The sequence below is a fragment of the Acipenser ruthenus genome, chromosome 30 (assembly GCF_902713425.1).
Source record: "Acipenser ruthenus chromosome 30, fAciRut3.2 maternal haplotype, whole genome shotgun sequence".
NCBI classification, from domain to species: domain Eukaryota; kingdom Metazoa; phylum Chordata; class Actinopteri; order Acipenseriformes; family Acipenseridae; genus Acipenser; species Acipenser ruthenus.
The window spans coordinates 10,094,165-10,115,242 of record NC_081218.1 but is presented as its reverse complement, the minus strand read 5'-3'; the positions used below and the strand labels follow the sequence as shown (position 1 = coordinate 10,115,242).

General features: G+C 43.8%; 1 protein-coding gene across 2 annotated transcripts; it reads right to left on the bottom strand.

The window, feature by feature from the left end:
* Positions 1-3,917: 3,917 nt before the first annotated feature.
* Positions 3,918-16,947, bottom strand: LOC131702785 (NUAK family SNF1-like kinase 2). 2 transcript variants are annotated; one of them, XM_059005008.1, is made up of 6 exons: positions 16,534-16,947; positions 10,715-10,835; positions 9,493-9,644; positions 8,652-8,717; positions 7,286-7,538; positions 3,918-6,988 (listed from the first exon to the last, which is right to left on the bottom strand). In XM_059005008.1, exons 1-6 carry the CDS (start codon positions 16,765-16,767, stop codon positions 5,934-5,936), a joined length of 1,881 nt encoding a protein of 626 aa, XP_058860991.1. In that variant the 5' UTR covers positions 16,768-16,947; the 3' UTR covers positions 3,918-5,933. The 2 variants fall into 2 exon arrangements, with proteins under 2 accessions (XP_058860991.1, XP_058860992.1); XM_059005009.1 differs by lacking the exon at positions 16,534-16,947 and adding an exon at positions 15,374-15,784.
* Between the last annotated feature and the right edge of the window lie 4,131 nt (positions 16,948-21,078).

Genomic DNA, 21,078 nt, shown 5'->3' with positions numbered 1-21,078 from the left:
CAACCAGACACCCAGCTCTGATGTAAACTTTATCCCAGCCTTTACCAGAGCCCATGGCTTGCTGTTGACTTCTCTATACCTCCACACGCTGGCCTTGAGCTCCCAGGATGTGTCTTGATGTCATCCTGTAGATTACTCCACGTAATCCACCTTCCTCCCCACAGACACACACGAACCCTGCACATCCCCAACCTTACCTGCTATAATTAGCAGCGTGGGAAAGAACCGTTCTGATACCCTGTGATTAAACTGGGATCTGTTCCTTACTTTCACACACCCCACTTTTTCCCCATCATCATAATTAGAACATTGCTAATTATCATCTACCACGATTCCCTCTTCACTGAGGATATCGACACACCTTCTATAACGCCACATTCCTCAACCATGCCACAAAGCCAGTCTGTAAAACTCTCTCATTTCATTCAGACTGGATTCAGGGAGCCACAAGCGAGTCGCTGTGCTACAGACCCTACAGCATACATACAGCATGTGCACAAACACACACTTACACGTAGGGAATGACCAGCTAGACTCGGTTGTATAGGAGGTCCTGCCACACTGCTGGTCTGTGATAGAAGCTACACAACTCAATGTTTCAATAACCAAGTGCACAATAAACAGATCTTCAAAGGGGCCTGTGCACGGCCACTTACTCAATCCAAACAACTGGGTACTTCAGAGCTTTTTATTGCCAGAGACAACTTATTGTAAGTGTTCTGAACGACACAGTCAGAGGTACTGAACACTCAGAGAGAGAAGTACAGAGAAAAGAAAGAAAGAAGCCATGCTACTCACAGTCAGGGCAGCTGACAGGGCAGTTTCTTGCGATTCTTCTTGTTCTAGTATTGCATTCCCCAGTAGCGCTGGCAAAATCCCACAGTATAGCTCAAATTCACTGTCCAATTCACAAGTATCACCAGCTGGTGTTTTGAGAAGTTACTTGCCTGTCCTTCAAGCTATGCTTTGCATTGACAATCTCAGAGATGTATTCCAACAACGTGCTGGTGTGACATCAAGTTGAATTGATACATTGGCAACTATTCCCAGGATACACTCTGCACTTTACAAACATAGTATATTAGGGTTTCAATCAGATCACCATGGTAACAAATTGATGACACAGACAGGAGTTTCACCAACCTTTGCAATCAACGCACAGCTACTAAACACTGCAGACATGAGTCCCCCATTCCACCGCTGTACTAAATCATTAATACTGAACTTAATGGACCCTAAAGTCATGGAGGGATCTCCACGCACGTGATTGGACACGCACATCCTTCCAGATCCTAAAGTCATGGAGGGATCTCCACGCACGTGATTGGACACGCACATCCTTCCAGATCCTAAAGTCATGGAGGGATCTCCACGCACGTGATTGGACACACGGTAGTTTAAAAAAAAAAAAAAATGAGGCTAATATTGCTAATTGTTTACAAAAGAAAAATGTCAGTGTAAAATTTTCAAAGTAAGCATTTTATTTTATTTTTTTTCTTCACTGTAAAGTTCTGTGGAGTACTGCCCCTTGAAACAGAAAGTAAAATATTCAGTCACTTCAGGATTATGCGAAAGCAAAAAAGAACTGATATTTTGTTTACATGTTTTATGCGTTAAAAATGACAAATTATGCGAGAATTTATGTGATATTAAATCAAGCTATTTTATTATTGTAGCTAGCAACTGTTTATACAGAAAAAAATCATTTAAAGGGTAACGACTGTAGAATATTTGAAACAAGTCTAGAATCTTTATTTTTGGAAAAGCCTACATCCAGAAAAAAAAAGTTCTCCAGTCAGAAATGCAGTGACTCATTTCAAACATGTGACAACAACTGGAGGCCTACAGTTATCTGTTTTGGCATTAAGATGCTGAGCAGACCGTTTTCTGATAGTTTTGTCAACTGGCTGCTGGTACTTTCATCTGATTTCAGAAGATGTTTTTTTGTTTTGTTTAATTTTAGTTTTGTTTTGTTTTCAGATGGTTGTCTCAACAGGCACTTGCACAGACAGCAAAACAACTTTCCCCCATCTTCATAAAATGTTTTTTTTTTATATACTTTGTTGCACAGTGTTTTGCAAGATATTTTTTTGAAGAATGTTTTTTGTCAGCACATTTTGTAACTAAAAATATATCCATTTCAGTAACCGCTATGGGCTTCCATTAGTAATGTCTCGCAGAGCTCGGGTTCAAAACGGTGTCATGGCAACGGGGCACGAGTGGGGAAGGGAGGACCGCGGTTCTTAACCTGTGAGGATCAAAATACTTAAGTGTCGGCGTCTTGCAAATGTTAAAATACAGTTATCATACAGATACAAGATATGATTCATCGCAATTTTCAAAATGATGCGCAGGACAACAATTAATGCAAGGGATTATTAATTATGCTATTTTGTAGGCGATTGCTTAATCCTGGACTGAATATTGCTGGGCTCTGCCAAGTTGAAAGGTTCAAAGTGCTGGAAGCATGGAACAGAAAGCAAACAGAAAGTTTTTAATAAAATATTGTGAAACGTGTGTTTTGCTGAAACAATCTGAACGCTGGAGCAAGGACAAATTGGGACCCCTGCATTTAAACAAAGCTTGCAAAACAGAAAAATGTTTAGTGAGTTTGGTCTAATTCAGTGCTGCACTATTGCAATTAGTCACTTCTCCTTGTACTAACAACCCCCATTCACCAATGACTTTCAGCTCAGGAGGTTTCCAGAGAGGACGCTTTTAAGGAAGTTTGGCTAAGCTTGTTTCAGGCTTTGAGCACCAGGAACTGGAAGCTACCAGGAACTAGATCCTGATATCCAAGGGGCTTTCCAATTCCAGCTCCACCCTCCTGGGGCGCTGCATTGTGCAAGCCCTCCCATCACCTAATCTTTTTGTAGATAAGGAGATTGCTTTTAACATTCAATTGTAATACTAACCCTCTTAAGACAAAAAAAGAAATCGCTTATTAAACTCGTCTACCTGCACTTTCTTTCAATAAGACCATACCGAGTAGCTTTGATCCATACTTACTGTGAAGTAAATCCACTGTTAAAGCTGTGCAATTAACTTCACTGCTCTTTCATAAATTGTGTCTGGTTGTGTGTGTGTGTTTTTTTTATATTTCCTTTTTAGTAAATAAAACTGCTGATATTATAACATCACTGAGAAACAAAACAGGGGCACTAAAATCCACCTGAAATGTTTCTTTCTAGGATTGCAACATTACAGGAGTGTGTTTTCTCAGTTCAAAAACATCCGATAAATAAATACAGACCTGTTTTCAGTATGCTGCAACAAGCGCTTTTCACTAAACCCACCATTAATGAGTTTTTGTTTTTTGTTGTTGTTGGTAGGAATAGTTAATATCTCAAGTGTCTTTTCAATTTAGCATTTCCCGAATGTGGCAGGCGGCTCTGCCCCACACAGACTTGACCAGCATACTGCTAAAGGGCGCGCGCGTCAGGTAGGGCTCGATCCCACTCAATCTGGGCTTGGGTTTTCAATTTCATTTCTCTCAAATGAAGACACATGATTCATGGGGGTTGTGTTTAGTTGCTGGAGTCGAGGGGGATTACTTTTCATTCCGTCCTGCAGAGACTTGAACTTTGATCTCAAATACAGTGCAGAGTCTGGCAGGACAGAGGGAGTGGCTTACCCTGCTCTGACATGCCAGCAGTGGTGGAACACTGGGGTGAAGCCGGACATTCCAGCAGTGGTGGAACACAGCCCATGTGTGTGCTTGCTTACCTTTCAGTCTTTTTCATATTTCTCGTGTGCTTTGTATTCCTAAGCATCTGCTCACTAGCTCAGTTGGAAGTGCTTACACAATAGAAAAGTCAAGATTCAGCCTTGCGGCTATCTAGGGCTTCAGTATAGAGCTGTGCGTGCATGCATGGGTACAGTGAAGTCTTTCAAACAAACAAAAAAAAGAGACTCCATTTCAAAATCCTTTGTTTTATTTGGCGACCCATTGTGGATCAAAATGAATAAACAAAAAGAGAACAAAAAAAAAAAACTCTAAATAAATTAGACCCATTACAAAAACATCACATTTGTTTCAGTCAAACTTATACTGCAAATACATTTCTTTTGTTACATTCAGATCATCCAGAAATACCTGTTTGCAGACTTCCAGTAATGATTTAACACACATACACACCCACTTGGATTCACAGAGAAGCGACACGCTAGTTCCCTCTTGGTTTTACACTTGAGATGGCACCATCAAACTCCTCATACTGGTGTTCAGGGTTGGCAGAACTGCTTTTCACTACTAGAAAAAGTCCCAGGCCAAAAGCGAACCACTTCCAATGCGTTTGTGCTTGCATTAGTTGTTAAATGTTAACATATGTATTCTCTACCCCCCCTCCCCACCATAACCATAACCCCCTTACAGGAGCTCTATAAAAAACAGATCTAGCGCTTTCCAAACCAATAAATAAATAGGCTCTTTACACAGCATGTATAGCACTTCCAAATATTTACAAACTCAAAAAAAAAACACAAAAGTACAAAATGGCAATTCAACTTCCAGTCAAAGCAGGTGAACACACACACACGTTGTTCCCCGATTAGTAAAAGGCACTAGAAACAGGAGATCAAACTGGGCCCGTGCAGTCCAACCAGCAGGGAAAGGAGCACACCCAGTATTCTAGTAGATGTTTGGGCTGCCCGGTTCACATTTTCCAGTGCTAGATTTTCACCAGTAACATTTGTTTCAGTAGTACAATTATTTTCCAGTCCTAGAAACCTTTGGTGGGCTATCTGCCCCGGTCACATTTTACAAAGCGACACATTATTATTATTATTATTCTGCCGAGCTCCATCAGCATCTCCTTTGACCACCTACTACACAACCTAGCAAGATCCACCAGCAATCCTCACCATCACCCCACCCTGCTGAAACAGGTTTACATGAGAGGACAACATCTCCGAAATCTGCTCCTCCGCTGCAAGTCTACACCTGGGCTCATTAAAACACTTTTATACTAAGGAAGAAGTTCAATGACATTGCAACTACAGAGGTCTCTCAGTGTTGGTCATGGAATGTACTTTCCCTTCAGTATTTCTAAATGTAGCGCTGCAGAGTGTTCGGTCATTCAGAGCTATAGAACAGTACTTTTGTTCATTCCTTCTTTACATTTTCTAAGCCCCCCCTCTCAGTCTCAACTTTCCCTTTCCATTCAACTTTCCAAGTCTTTCTAAAGAACCCCTCTCCAACAACAAAATAATTATATATATTAGTACTGTGCAAATTTATTAGAACACCCCCCAAGATTTATCCTTTATATAATCTACCTGCATGAAAACGTCTGGGTGTGAGAATTCAACGTTCAGGGATATAGAAACAATAGGCACCCATGTGTGAAAATGTTAGACCACTTTGTGCTTTAAAATTAGGCATCTTAAAACAACTTCTAAAAAGTCTCCTGCATTTTACTATTTGTGGCCATGTGTTCTTACTATTTTAAAATTCCATGTGTAGCCTAAATGTATTCAATTAGACAATCACTAAATTAGCCTAGTTTGATTTCATATGCACAGCAATGGGGTGGTTGTAAAAAAATTTGCACGCTGCTGTTTATTAAAACCAGCCAAAGAGACTCCAGGCGTCTCCTCTGCAGTGTACGCTTGTACTCTTCCAGTTAGACCCACGTGCAGGGAAACATTCTTTAAAACAAGTCTGATTTACTCAGTCAAATTGTGCAGCACCTTACTGCTGGATGCTAAGGTAGTATAGGGTACTGAACAGGAAAAAAACAAAACCCCCTTTTTGTTTTTTTAAACCCCCAAAACAAACAAAAACACAACACACACTGTCCAGGACCAGCCTGGCTGGTATCAAGTCAGGATACAGCATTCCTTGCTCTGTTAAGGGGCAAAGCAAACAGCTCTTTTCTTTGCTAAATTGGCTTAGTGGTTCTTTACTTGGTGTGTTTTTTTTTTGGCAAGTCTCAGCTGATCCTGCCGCGGATCTCGACGGCCCGTTTGTAGACCTCCGTGACGTTCTCGCAGTCTGTGAGCGAGAACGCGCTGTCGCCCACCCTCTCCTCGTAGCAACGCATGTTCCAGAGGTGGGGCCGCCCCCTCTCGCTCTCATCCAATCCCAGGAGGTTGTCTGCAGAGACGCAGCTTCGCATGGCCGGAGCCCCGCAGACGCTCCCAGGAGCCGCCTCTTCCTCCGGCAGCTCCAGCCGGTCAAGGATGAGGTCCTCGCTGATCGCGCCGGAGGGACGGTGTCGGGTGGAAGAGCCGCACTCCAACACCGCCAGCTCGTCCAAGGAGCCGAACCCACTCTGAGAGCTGGAAGAGAACTTCCCGTTCCTCTTCAGGATGCCCTTGCGGAGGTGGGAAGAGGCCTCGGGAGGAGGAGTGATCGGGGAGGCCAGATTCCTGGAGGAGTCGCTCCTCTCAGGGGAGGAGTAGTAGCCGGACTCTCGCTTCAGAGGCTTCTTCAGGATGCCTTTCTTGGGAGCGGCCGGGTTTACTGGAGAGGCTGGAGGAGTTGGGGGTGACATTTCGGAATCGGAAAAGGGGTCTTCCATTTTGGCATCTTCCATCTTGACGGGGTCGACGGCAGGGGCAGCCTGTGTTTTTTGCCTGAAGCTTCCCCTCTTTTTCAGGATCCCTTTGGGCTGCTTGTCGGCGCAGGAACTCCCGTCCTGCAGAGTCTGGGACACATCGTTCGCCTTGCGGGACTTCCTCACCGAGCGCTGGCGCAGCACCACGCCCCCCTGTGGCCTCAGCAGGCAGCGCACCTTGGAGCCGTTTTCGAAGAGGGGGCGGGACGTGCGTCGCAGCCAGTCAGCGATGCCTGCCAGGCCCCCTGCAGAATCCGACACGTCGGCAGCCTCCACGGAGCCATGCTTCGCTGATGCCAAAGTCTTGCCCTCTCCCAGCAGAGGGCAGCGGTATCCCCAGTTCAGCCACCAGTGCCCAGCCACGTCCTCTACCGTGGCACGCCGCTCCGGGTTCACCATCAGCATCCAGCGAATCAGGCCAGAGGCATCTGTAGAAAAACAGAACAAAAAAAAAAAAAACTTAGGAGATGTTCTGACCAGACAGACTGGTGTGGACAAATAAATATATCTGGATTGTTGACACAGCGGCAAACATATTGCAGTTTAAAATCAGTGACAACACAAAAATACTGAAAGACACTTAATGTAGTCTTTCAAAATCTATTTCTAAACGTAGCATCACAGAGTGTTATGTGATGAATGAAACCAATACAGGGGACGATAGAGTGAGAGGCAGTCAAGACTGAGAAAGTGGAGCAGAACAGCAGTGACGGTCTGGCTCTTACCGGAGGGTTTGGTCGGCTCGCGGTACTGCCCGCTGGTGATCTGCTTCACCAGGTTCTTGTAGTCGTGTCCGTCGAAGGGCATGGCACCGTGGACCAGCGTGTAGAGCAGGACCCCCAGGGACCAGCTGTCCACCTCCGGCCCGCGGTACGGCTGGCCCGTCACGATCTCCGGGGAGGCGTACAGGGGGCTGCCGCAGAATGTCTGCAGGTACTCGTCACGGCAGTACAGGTTGGAGAGCCCAAAGTCTGCAATCTGCAAAATGAAACTCAAATCAGAGACATCCCGACATGTCACGTCACACCCTGTACGGGAATCCAGTACTTAAGAGGTGGAGGGCGTGAACAGCAACTGTAACGAAATCGGAATTTATATGAGTCTCAGATAAAGAAAAGCTGGCAGACAAGCAATAAATTGGGCATTCAAGACATACTGCTAGTGTGCACGCTGTACTGCGTGGAAACACAGAAGAATTATAAAAGCAGCATGAAACCGTGGAAGGAAGCATGCGTGGGTGAGCTCAAAAGCAATTGCTCGCTCTCCGAGACAGCAGATGCAATCTGCATTAATGCGTGATCAGGACTAACAATCTATATAAAAGTGAGATTACAGGAACATCTGCTTCGTGAAGAGGGCAGGCATGTGTGCCAAGCAGGATGGGCGGCTTCCTTTTTTAAAATCAGTTTATAGCAGTTTGTTCCGGGAGCTACACCTGACTGGCCATCAAGCAAACAGAGAGCTGGAATGTTTTTTCTGCTAGTTGTCTCTGGGTGCGGATCACTATAATTATTGAGAACCAGGTTAGGTGCCTGGGACCTCTGCCAAGAAACAACACTGCCCGTAACATATGAGCATACAGGAGCTGTCCCGTGGAGTGGCGTTACCATTAAGATCTTTATACTGGTCTGCAGTGTTAAATAGTTATGCTTAACAGCCACTGCTAGTCCTTGAAAGTGGAAACGACTGGGCTGCTCTGTATCCTTCACTGGCCAAAATTAGATCATTTAGTACATCTTATCTTGTAAAGCGCTGGTTCCTAGCCACAAATGCAATACAAGCAGAGCAGAATATGTCCCATACATTGTAAAAGGCTCACTAGATGAATTTATTAGCTTTTAGTACCTTTGAGGAATGTTTATTGGGGCAATGAAGCAGTTCACCTGCCTGACAGACGCCTTGCAGTATATGCAGTATCAGGTTCAGTTAGTACCGAAAGGGCAGATTTCTGCTTTCCTATGGGGGCTGGAATGAGCTGGCTGTCCAGAGTTAACGTTAAACCTCAGAGCGGTTTCAAAGGGTTGCTTTTCATGTACGGCGGTTCAGTAAGGAAACTTGTTGCAACACAAAGGCTTTCCCACCAAAGCTCACCTTGATATTCCCATTCCCGTCAAGCAGAATGTTTTCCAGTTTCAGATCCCGATGCACAATTCCATTCTACAAAACAAATAAGAAGATTAGTATTGTCTCAACTTCTGAAGAACCTAGAACTACTGCTGAATTCCAGATAGATAACCATTTATAGACCAACACAGTACAGGCATTCACACTGGCCAACTGTTCATGGTGAGGTGCCCTAGCACTGGATAGGGGGTCCTTCCTGTGTGCAGTGAAGCATGCTAGATTTAGGTCTTCCAGGACACCTACATGTTATGTCTATTTTCCCCAGAACATAGAAAGCCAGCCTGTCTGAGTTGCTTGAAGAGGGCTGAGAAAGGAACAGCTGGAGGTGGTTCTGGAGAGAATACCACACATGCCTTGTATTATTTCACTGAGCAGTGGAGAGCATGCCCTTGCATACCACAGATAGTTCAGCAGCCTCCCGATTTAGAACTGGGTTATACAACCCTGAGTTATGGGCACACACGCCCAGCAGTCTTTCCAGCGAGGGAGGGGCCTGTCCTACAGGTCACATGAGCCTTCTAGTTTCCATGGGGAACGTTATTTTGTCCTCTGGTCATGAAAACAAGGTTGTTCTACAGAAGAACTCACTTGATCCTGACTTAACATTATTATTGCATTTCAGTAACACATAGCTATGGCCAAAAGTTTTGCATCACCTACAATTCTAGTAGTATCACTCGACTATGAAGCAAAGAGTAGATTATATAGGATGATGCAAAACTTTTGGCCATAGCTGTATACAGAGTGTCTGAGGTGTGGATGGTTTTAAAGCCCACAGCCCTGTGTTGCCCAGCCCTAGGTGCCTCACCCGGTGACAGTAGTGCACAGCAGAGACGATCTGTCTGAAGAAGTGACGGGCCTCCTGCTCGCTCAGTCTCTGCTTCTCACAGATGTAGTCGTACAGGTCACCTTTGCTGGCGTACTCCATCACAATCACGATCTTGTCCTTGTTCTCAAACACTGGAAATTCAAAAATAAAACAGAGAGTGAGAACCTGGGCAAGGTCCAGAACATGGAGTGTAGATTCATGTGCGTTTGCACCCGTGCCCACATTCCAAAGGAAACCGTTCATGGTGTAGATTACGCATTCCTCCGTCCTGTCCACCCAATCTCCACTTAAGGCCATGTGATAAGGCTCCATCAAATTTTCAATAGCAAAACTTGCCAGTCACGATTAATCTAAAATGCTATTCACCCGACAACAGCCTGATCAAAACACAACCGCTGTGCAAACTACGTGCAGAAAAAAAAAAAAAAACAGACTATGTTTACAGAACAAACACAGCTGAATTCCTCTCTAATAAAAGCAAACAGTGTCAATAAAGCGTCACATTTGATTCACACGCCAGTTATACTGGTTGTCAAAACAGAAATATTATAAACACAATCACAAGCTTGGTCTTTCTCATTGGCCTCTAGCATTTATCAAAAAGAGTGCTACTACAAACAGGTGCCATTATTCAGTGCACACACACACACACACACACACACACACACACAGTGTTGCTGCTCTCAGAGCCATCTGTACCTCTCAAGAGGCCTGTTCAGATGAGCAGGTGTACCAGAGACCTCCTCATGGGATTTAGACACTGCATTAATGGCTTTCACTTATCTCTGTGCAGTTCTGAGTAATACGGAGCCTCTCTGTGAATGTTATTAATACTGCCGCAGGAGTTGTAGCTAATTGGGTTTCATGCTTTGTGCATGTACAGACAGGTAAACTCCTCCCAGTGCTGGGTGCTTTCTAACTGCAATGAAACCCTCAATTATTTATTTATTTTTATTTTATTTTACCTAGTTCTGGTTTCCTTGTAGAAAACAAGAATTTCCAGTGAATCATCGATAACAAGCTTGCATGATCTTCCCCCTGGAGGTGTAGGGTTTGATTTCACTTCCATCAGCTGCTCAAATGCTAGATGCAATCTTTGTTGCGAAGCAAGCCACCAGGGCGAGGTTGGGGTGCGTGGCTGGAGCGTTCTGGGCTGCAGAACGGTAGGTAGTGGTCTTGAGCTGGGGGGTGCTGGTCTTACCTTCGTAGATGGTGATGATGTGGGGGTGACTGAGTGAAGACATAATCTCAATCTCGCGACGGATGTGGATTAGATCCTGCTCGTCTTTGATCTTCTCCTTCCGGATCGATTTGATGGCGACCTGAAAAGCAAAAAAATAAAATCCCTCTTAAACTTGACTTTTTAAAAAGCATCATGATTTTCTATCTAAAGTTTTAGAGCATCACAAAAAACTGACGTATTTTTTTCTAGTACCTTTGAGCTAAAGCGGTCATGACCGAACACTTTTGTTGGCCTGCTTACATTGTGCCCGTTACAGAGCGGTGTGGAGGGGAAGCCCAGTCCTTTAATAAAACGGGCATCATAGTTCAATGCGCTTTTTAGCGAGCGAGCTGCAAACGGACAAAGCAAAATCATTTACCAACAATCTAGCAAGCTCCTGGGATCAACCCAAGTGCACCTAGCAACCACCACTGCTGCTGTCGAACAATGAAGGAAAAGAAGGGAAGACAATGCCCTCTGTCAGCAGGTCTCCGTGGTCCAGCCGCCAAATTCCTGGCATTCCAGACAGAATGATCCGTGCGTCACTGGGACGTCACCTGGAAGCAGTTATCCCTGGGTTTGTTTTTAGAGGCTGGAAGAAGACAATTGGAGCATACCTAGGGGCAGGAGATGGCACAGACCATTAGTCAGCCGTGCTGCGAGAGCATAAATCAGTGTTTTGTTCCAGCAGGGGATTAAGCTGTGTGCTAGGCTGGAAAAAAGAAAAAAACGCTTGATCCGTCGCACGCAGCACAGTGCACAATAGCAGACTCTCACTCACGCTGCTTGTCATTGCCCCCCTTTATCTGAATTACTGTACAGTACACTGGGAATGGTTTATAATGTACTGTCCAGACAAAGTGCTAACCACATATAACAAAATACAAACTAACATCTCTTGCCTTTATTACCCTGATTAAACTGTGCCAGGGTCCGCTTTACTGAAGTAGGCGATGAACCTCAGTAGGGCCCTGCTTGTTACGGCTATCGTTATCACTGTCAGCATTTACTGGGTGACCTTAAACTGTGTGTTTAGTACTGAGGGTCACTAATAGAGCAGGTGTGGAAAGGTTAGCCAGAGGGAAGAGATTAGGGCAGCTTTACATCTCAAAGACTTTACATTCCTCACTTCCACCTGTCCCTACAATCAAACATCCTGTTGTGGGTCACGTTTCCACATCTAAACACGAGACACTGCACAGCAGTTTGAGCCAGCCCAGGTTTTTACTGTAGCTTATCATGAGCCTCATGCCAACGATGCCCCTGCCCCATACGGGTCTGAAATCCTGTACCTTCAAAAACTCTCAAGATTGATAGGAGACTCAGGAAACTGAAACCGTGGCTAAAATAACATGCCCCATGGCTAGCTAGAATCTCTCACTCCTGACACAATCTCAGAACAATGCAGACCATTCTGACACCTGTCACCACTGATGGCCAGTTGCTCCAGGCAGGGGGGGGGGGGGGGGGGGGGGAAATAATGCGTGAAACGTCCCCCCTCCCCTCTTTTTTATTTTTAAACTGCCCCCCGCCAGGTTCTCAGGAGGACGGCAGGGTGATGCAAGACCCCCCCAGCAAAGAGGCCAGTCACCCGGTCAATCCTGGGTCATCTCAGACTGACGAACACAAGGCCCTGGCTTAAGTAGACACCAGCAAGACAAAGGAGTGATAAAGGGCAGAATTCCACAGTTACACAAGCAGCAACTCAGGGCTCCCACAGTTACACAAGCAGCACTGAGGGCTCCTTGGGAGCTGCTCCTGGATCTTGACTTCTCGTTTTCTATTGTTAAAGCTCCCGGAACTGGAGAAGGTTTCCGTGCCCAGGGGAACACCGCTCAGCTGCCAGGGTTTTGTAACAAAACAAAATGGCTTTTTCTAGAACAATAAAAAAAAGGATGCAAGAAGAGATGATTTTCCCTGAAGCTTTAGGCACATTACACACGCCACTTATTTCTCAGGAATAACTTAAGTCTGATATGGGTTTACTCAACTCATACTTACAACAAAACCCAGAAACCTTCTTTCTGTTTCAGTTGAAATCGGGATCCACTCAGCGCACTCTGTAAAGGCTATGGTGGTTACCAAACAGCTGACAACGAAAGTGTGTGTGCGGGTCGTGTTACTAGATTGAGTTATACAATTATAAAAAGAAAGGTTTACATACAGGCTGATGGAATACTGCCAGTTTACATTGTAGAACAAGTTCTGCAGCAATTCACGAGACTCTACAGGAGTCATATTAAACAGGACTGGGGAGCTTTGATTCCAAATATTCATATAACCCAGGAGAATACTGTTGATCTAAAAGGGAAACAGCCCATTAAAACACTACTGTGCAAGGCAAGGCAAGGCAATACATTCTAACTTCATTATAACGAACCCCCTTTAACGATCCAAGCAACAAGAACCATTTTTTTCAATGGAAATTAGCCCTATTAGAACAATCACCTTTACAAAATCTTCCCGGATAAAACGATCTCGGTAGTGACTGACACTGAACTTTCTCCAGTGTGAATGTTATTCTCTCAGTGAAAACAAATGCCTTGGTAGGCTAATTCAAAGATCAGGTTGATTCATAAATAACCTATTGTAGTGTGAATCACGTGTGACGTATGCAACCATTGCCATCTTCATATGTACTGTGACCATGGCAACAGGCGTGAGGCGGTAACAAGACTGAAACAGCATGCATTCAGAAAAGCACAAAAAATATGAAGTAACCTACGCTGGATATGTTTTTCAAGAGAAAAGGCACGTAATTACTGTATTCAGCATGTCGGTGTACTTTTTATTTCTCATTTCTTTACTGTTTTCTTTTCAATATACAGTTTAAGTGTTGATCAGTGTGAAGTTGTCTTGAAAGAACTACTGTACAAAGATGTTCAATTCAATTTGGGCCTTTCTTCATCATTCTGATGCAGCAAATTGGCAAACCCTATTATAGTGAACACCCTGATAGAACGAACATTTCTCCAGGTCCCAGGGGGGTTTGTTATAGTGAAGTTACTGTAGTTTTTTTAAAACACTTATGAAAATTCTTAGTCACTGTTTAAACAAGGTCTCTCTCTCAGGAAAGACTCGACTCAGCTAATCTTTAACCATGGATAAGGACCCCTGCCCCTCGACCTGATTTATTTGAATTGCTGAAAATCGGGTTACCCGACAGGCTCTGCTCTCATGGGGCAGTGACGTCAGGCTGAGGGGTGGGATCGCTTTGTTTGAAAATAAACAAGTTATTTTTATCTTGGTCCAGCTCCCCTGCAGAGTGACTCATGAGATGGAAGGTACCGCAGATTTCACAGAAAGGAAGGAGAAAACCTCACAACACCCTGACAAATTCCATTCAGCTTCCGTGAAACTATACTCCGAGTGTCTATAACATTAAACAAAAGAGTGCTCCATTGTCCAGGGCAGTTGCTTGGCCATTTCTGCTTTCCCTCCATGAACCCCCACGAAGGGTCTTGAGTAATGAAGTGCTAGAAACAGGGTGCAGGGGAGGGAGAGACATCCCTATTTGATGTGGCTCACAGTGAAGCAAGTTTCACAGAAGGCCTGCCCATGGGAGATAGGAAGCCTCTTCAGGGATAGCGGACACTCTGATGAAAGGGTCTGAACACCCCCTCCTCCTCCTCCTGCTGCTGCTCCCCACACTTGGATAAGGTGTTTGAGGTGTAGAGCGTGCCACTCTACTCTCAGGGAAAGAGGTAATCTGGGCATATATGTGAAGGGTTTAGCCAGGAGATTACACCAGCACACAAATGGAAACCTGACACCCAACACATTTACAGATTTAAAAAAAAAAACGGGTTTACTGAAGACCTAAGAACTACCAGTACAAACCCTTCTATTTCCATTGTGATCATTAGAATAGAGCCCTGATGCTTGGTGCAGTGGGACTCAGAGTATTTATGACTAACAAACAACACTGCATATACCTGTGTGTCTCTCCCACCCTCAACGTCAAACACTCAGAGCACAGCTCTGCACAGAGCACTCGGAGAGCGCAGGTCTGCACAGAGCACAGATCTACACAGAAGCCCCCTGACCTTCAATGAACCTGAGCAGCCTAGAGCCCTGGGAGATTGGGAGGGACACAACAGTCAAAGTTAAAGGATCACATCAGACTGACAAAAACACATATTTGACTAACAAATGACTGTATACCACAGTCAAAGCAAACACATCTTCCACAGCGCATGGTAACCAATTATAGGAGCTCAGCCCAGATGAGGGCAGGACATGAAGCCCTGGGGACTGTTGATATTTCAACCGGTCTTGTTATGATCACAAGAAACTAATTTCAGGATCCAGACAAACACATTTCTAGATGTACTCAACCCCCCCCCCCCCCCCAAATAAAATCTGTAACACAGCCCCCTGGGGTCCGCAAGTGTACCTATATAAATACTGTCTCAACAGCCCATACAACCCCACGTCTTACAGCTCTGAATACATCCACATTAAGACGTCAGAATAGAAGCAGCGCATGGATTCCAGTCCTCTGGGATGGGTCGTTTTTTAAAGAAAGCTACGCAATGACTGAAGCGCGATTACATTTAGCTGCAGTTGCTCAACATCACTATTTACCCTGTGACTCATTCAGCCATTGTTTTCAGAAAGGTCGCTTATTGGCCTTACCTTTCACTTCTCAGAAGGCCATTGCACTTTAAGGAACCAGTTTTTCGAGATGAGCCAAGATGTTTATTGCAGAAAAACGTTGGCAAGCGGTGAATATTGCAATCACAGCAGAGTTCAGATGTGTTGTGTTTACGCGTCGCTGATAACGAAACTAAATAGGGGAAATCGATCAATCCGCTTACTGTGCATTACTTGAGCGGTCAGCCCCGTTGTCAGGGTAACTGTGCGTACTTCGGGGGGGTGGGGGTATCCACAGTTGTCCTTAACGGTTTTTTTCCGTCATAACGCCCGAAACTTAATTAAACTCAGCCGGTGATAACTCCCTTTTACGTGCACTCAGCCCTAGAGAAACAGATTAAGCATTGCCAAAGAGCAAGCCCAGGAGGCTGGACTCTCAGAAAGCTTTAAGTGAAACGAAACAGAAGCACAACATAAAAACAAAGCTATGGAAAAAGTAAGAGGAACGAGTCCTCAACGTGTCTTAATAATAATAATAATAATAATAATAATAATAATAATAATAATATCGAATGTTTGTTCTTAGTGTAGCTAGTATTGTATTGCTAATATATATATTAGCAACTTTGTTATATATATATATATATATATATATATATATATATATATATAACAAAGTTGAACATAGCCCTCCACATGCATAGGGGCGTCAAACAAGTTTTTACGAGCTTAATTTGTAACACCTGGACAAATTGGTCAAACCAAAAGGTGGGCCTAATTAGCGATGCACTCAGTCTTATTTCCATCCCTAGTACATTAACACGTTTAATCAGATTTGAAAGAACACACTGCAACTCTATAAAGCTGTGCAGTGCATTAGTAGTCGGCTGCTCAATGGGTATTTTGCAGGAGTGAAGCGACTGCTGTGCGACACTCTGTCAATCTCTAAATAACTTACTCGTGTAAACACTCGATGCAGCCAAAAAGAAAACGGCTGAACCGTAACATTTTTTTTTTTTTAACAATTGTTGTATTGTAGTAACAAATGCAAAACATATAGGCTATTTAAAAATCCACATACATCTACTTAACCTTAACGCAAACTGGATTTAAATTAACATAGATGTATACAGTACTGCAGTTGTCACTATCCAACATGCAGAAGGTCCTTCTTAAAGTAATACATTTATCTTCTCCCTTACCACTCTCCCGGATCTCTCCACTGCTTTCTTCACTTTCCCGTAAGTCCCTTTGCCCAGAGTCTCCAGAAACTCGTATCTGTGTTTGATGTTGTGTTTGTGGTGATGCCTCTTCACCGCATGCCTCTTGACCGAAGACTGCACTGTGGAATGGCCGGCTGTCAGCGCACTCCCAGCCGGGAAAGAGGTGAGGTGAGCCATGGAGTGACTGCTTTGTTTGAAATAACACCGTTCCATTACAGATGCAACTGTATATGCAGATCAAATAAAAACGCGAATGCTTGAGTACAACTAAAATACCTAAGAAAAATTACAGCATCCTGACCTGCATCGCCTTATAAACTCAGTAACATGTACTCTCCACCACTTTCACACACTTTATGGAGCAGCTGGTTTCTCAGCCCACTTCATGCATAATTCAACACCAGCATAGCAGAGCTTGCTCTTATTGGTTTATGATTAGTATGGGCGTGGCTTATGCGTAGTGGGCGGTGTTTGTGAAACCCCTTGTTTTACACCTCCCCGTCCCCCACAGCTAATTTGACCAAACGTGTTGATTATGAGTGACGGTATTGATTTCCATTTTATTTGATGTCTTTCGTGCTTCTGAAATTGAGAAGTAAGAAAAATATAATATTTGCTATTAATAACAAAATCCATTGTCGTTGAGCGATGAAATGGTAGCCGTATCAGTCCAGAGATGATCGACAGAGAGAAGGACTCGTGATCGCTTTTATTGGACTATATAAACAATAATTAATGGAATGGTTTCAAGACTCACTTCTTGAGAAGCGACCTTTGAGTTTTCGAAAGCTTGCGATTAAATATTGTTTACTTACCTCATAAAAGGGACCATATCTCCTTCTCTTTGTCGAATAAAACCCAGCAACTCTAAAACATGCAAATTCTGAGTCGAAAAAAACACACTTTATTTAAAGACAGTTTTAAAACGTTTTTTGTTGTTTTTTTTTCTCTCAAAACTTTTAAGTGCTGTTTTGATGAAGTTAATTAAGTTTCCTGGAGAATGTCTATCTGCAACTAAAGACTTTTTTACAACTAATTAATTACAATTCTCTGAAAATAATTTCAACAGAGGGGTTTCTGTTTAAAACACTCCCTAACAAAACATCCTTGTTAGACAGCTTTTTGGGTCTTCCAGCCCTGGGTTTGTCAATTGCAGATGATGTTTCTCTGTGCTTGTTGATTATGCTTCGGATACCACACCTTGAAAATCGAGTGATGCGAGCTATTTCACTCAATGTTTTTCCTTCTTTATGCAAGTCAAGGTTATTATAATAGTAGAAAGCACTAGTGGAGGCTTTGAGTAAATTGTTGAAGCTCATAATGCATCAGAGTAGAACAATGCAGCATGTCTAAGACTTTTGCACTTTTGCACTGTAACACATGCACTTTCCCATGCATCCATATAAATATGTTCTATACTGCACAAGCATACTCCAGATATAACACAGAATCCATTGTGTTCCCCTGAGGAACCCTGTCCATCTGAGGGACTGAAGGAAGGGTCTGCAGCACACCCAGTGAGTCACCCTGAGATCACACAGCGCTCACTGCCTCCACAACCACCCTACCTGATCTCTCAAAAACAACACTTCATTATCATCATGAACCACATGAAACACAAGACAGACAGCCACACTCACACACACACACACACACACACACACGCAGACACACTCTCACACACACACAGACACACGCAGACACACTCTCACACACACACAGACACACAGCCACACACACAGCCACACACAGCCACACGCAGACACACTCTCACACACATACACACACACACAGACACACGCACACACAGACACACTCTCACACACACACACACACGCAGACACACTCTCACACACACACACACACAAACACACAGCCACACGCAGACACACTCTCACACACATACACACACACACAGACACACAGCCACACGCAGACACACTCTCACACACATACACACACACACAGACACACGCACACACACGCAGACACACTCTCACACACACACACACACAGACACACAGCCACACACACATAGACACACTGACACACACACAGCCACACTCACACACACAGACACAGTCACACACAGACACACTCTCACACACACACACACACACAGACACTCACACACACAGACACTCACTCACAGTTCCTTTGATGTTTAACTGGCAAAAAGATCTTTCCTCTGACCTGACATAAAATGACAGGAAAGATTAGCAGACAGTGGCTTTGTAAAGGGTTCTGTTTAACACACAGAATCAGAATCGGAACGTGTGAATTCCCAATCAGTAGCGATCCAAAGATTAGGAAAAGGGCAAAGAAATATTAAAATGACCCAACCGAGCCTGCAACCAAACAAATGCATTCACACAATGCTGGAGATTACCAGCGACCACCCAAAAGACTGAACATATAATGATTACAATTCCAATGTGTCTCATTATGACCAGAACCCTAAGGACAGGAATCAGACAGACTTAGCAATAAGAATCTATTTGCATGTTATCAAAATGTTATTGAGGTATAAAGGTATTTCCACAGGTATTTCCACAGATTTTGTCACATGTTTTCCAGGAACTAGATGATATATTTCCTGTCTGTAAGTGCCTGGACTTGATTGAGGTTAGGGATTATCAGTATTTGTCATGCCTGCTGATGTAACACTGTAGCTGCAGAATGGCAATGATATTAAAAGGTGTGTTTGTGTGACTTGACAGGTAACATGTTTCCATGAAATCAAACTCCCAGTGGCTGGCTCTATTGTCCCACTGAAACGGGTAACACTTTAGGAATGGAATATAGATTTTGGGGGGGATTTGAGCCAAGTAAGTCAGGTTATCCTGCAACAGGAAATTGCCATTTAAAAAAAAGACCACCCTCAACTTAAAACTCTCAATCACCTGCTTTTCAATAAACCTTAAAAGAAGACAAACGTTTCTACAAGCAATGCCTTCGAACGGGGTTTCCTGTGGGCGTTCTGTTCAGAACCGTTGGGATTGGTTTCTGTGAAGACAGGACCGCCTGGCCCGCTGGAACCCCCCTGTTACAATATAACAATCTACGCCTAATGGGGCGCAATACACAACACTCAAATTAGCGACTGCCCCCCTCTGATCTTAATAATAGTGTTATACAACATACAACATGTTACCCAATACACAAGCACTAACACTAACCCCGAGGGAGCTGTGTCCTGTGGTCAACAGGACAAAACCGGTGTCTTTGAAGTAACGAGTGTGAGATTATACAATACCATAGGGTTTGTTTTATGAATTATTCTGTACATGCGCTATACACACGTATTGATCAAACCAGTGCTTACTTCACTGAATATCGATTTATATTAGAACCATAGTACCTTATATAACTGTACCTGAAAATACATCATAAAGCATGTTGGATAAACTTAACGGAATACTAGAAAATGTAACTATACTATGTCATTTGCATTTCTTTATTTTGCTGTATATATATATTAGCTTCATCGGGATGTACAGAACGGTACTATAGCTAGGGTAGAGTAGCCATGGTAACAGTTCATCGCTCTGCGGGCAGTTGACATGTGTATTGTGGCTGGCCTTCATCGCTTATTGTCGGCCGCCTTTGATCTAGCTCTGAAGGTGGATTCGATTGATTTTTGGGGAAGCCGATACTAATTAGATCATTAAACGGCAGTAATCAGGCATTGAGCATCTCCGTGAATCGGATGTTTAGTCCCAGGACGAGACGGTTTTATTGACTCGTCAGCGCGCTGTTTATTTTGAACAAGTTGCTGTAACTCGTGGCTCCAGCTTCTTTAGTTTGTAAACTTTCTTTAACGTTTGAGTTTGTGTTTTGAATTTGGAACAAACACGAGAATATTGGTCCAAATACTATTAAAAACAGAAGCAAATACGCTCTAACAAACACTAACAGTGTTACAGTCAATGGACCTGTAATGAAAGTCATGCGGGTATATGCTCAGTATCTTAACTAAGCCAAGCTTGTGGTAATAACGGTATCACCTACACGACGGCTGATCGCCTTTGCTGGCGTGGGTTTCGTTTCCTTGTCGCGTTAGAAATTCCCCTTTTAAAAACAAACACTTCCTGGTCGTGATTTTTCACTGTTGGCAAATTGGCCACTTCACACACTGCTCTGGAGAGGGCAACTGGCCAACACTGGAAAATACAGGCCCTTATCTTGCTCTTCGGTTTGTTTGTTCGGCATTTACCGGTAATTACCCCACCCCCACGAAAACAGGAAACAACCACCGCAGAGTTTTAATCCTTAAATCTACCTGGACCTGCATTTTTTTTTAATGTGCTTGTGGTTTAAACACTGATTGAAAGAGCAAACGTCCCCCTCGCTCCACTTTGTTAATGGGAGGTTCTGTCATGCACTGCAAAATAGAGGTGCAACAGCGACACCCTGTGTCGTTTCGATGCTATTTATTCTCCTTGCTTGTTCCATGAACATGCGTCTTTAAAATAAACACGCTCTAAAATTAACTAGGCTGTTAAGCGAAATTTAAACGTCATG

Coding starts and splice junctions, on each gene's coding strand:
- LOC131702785 (XM_059005008.1), bottom strand. CDS start 16,767: ATGGAACGGTGTTATTTCAAACAAAGCAGTCACTCCATGGCTCACCTC. Junction 9,645..10,714: donor CATCATCACCATCTACGAAG/GTAAGACCAGCA, acceptor TTGAATTTCCAG/TGTTTGAGAACAAGGACAAG. Junction 7,539..8,651: donor ACGGGAATGGGAATATCAAG/GTGAGCTTTGGT, acceptor TTCATTTTGCAG/ATTGCAGACTTTGGGCTCTC.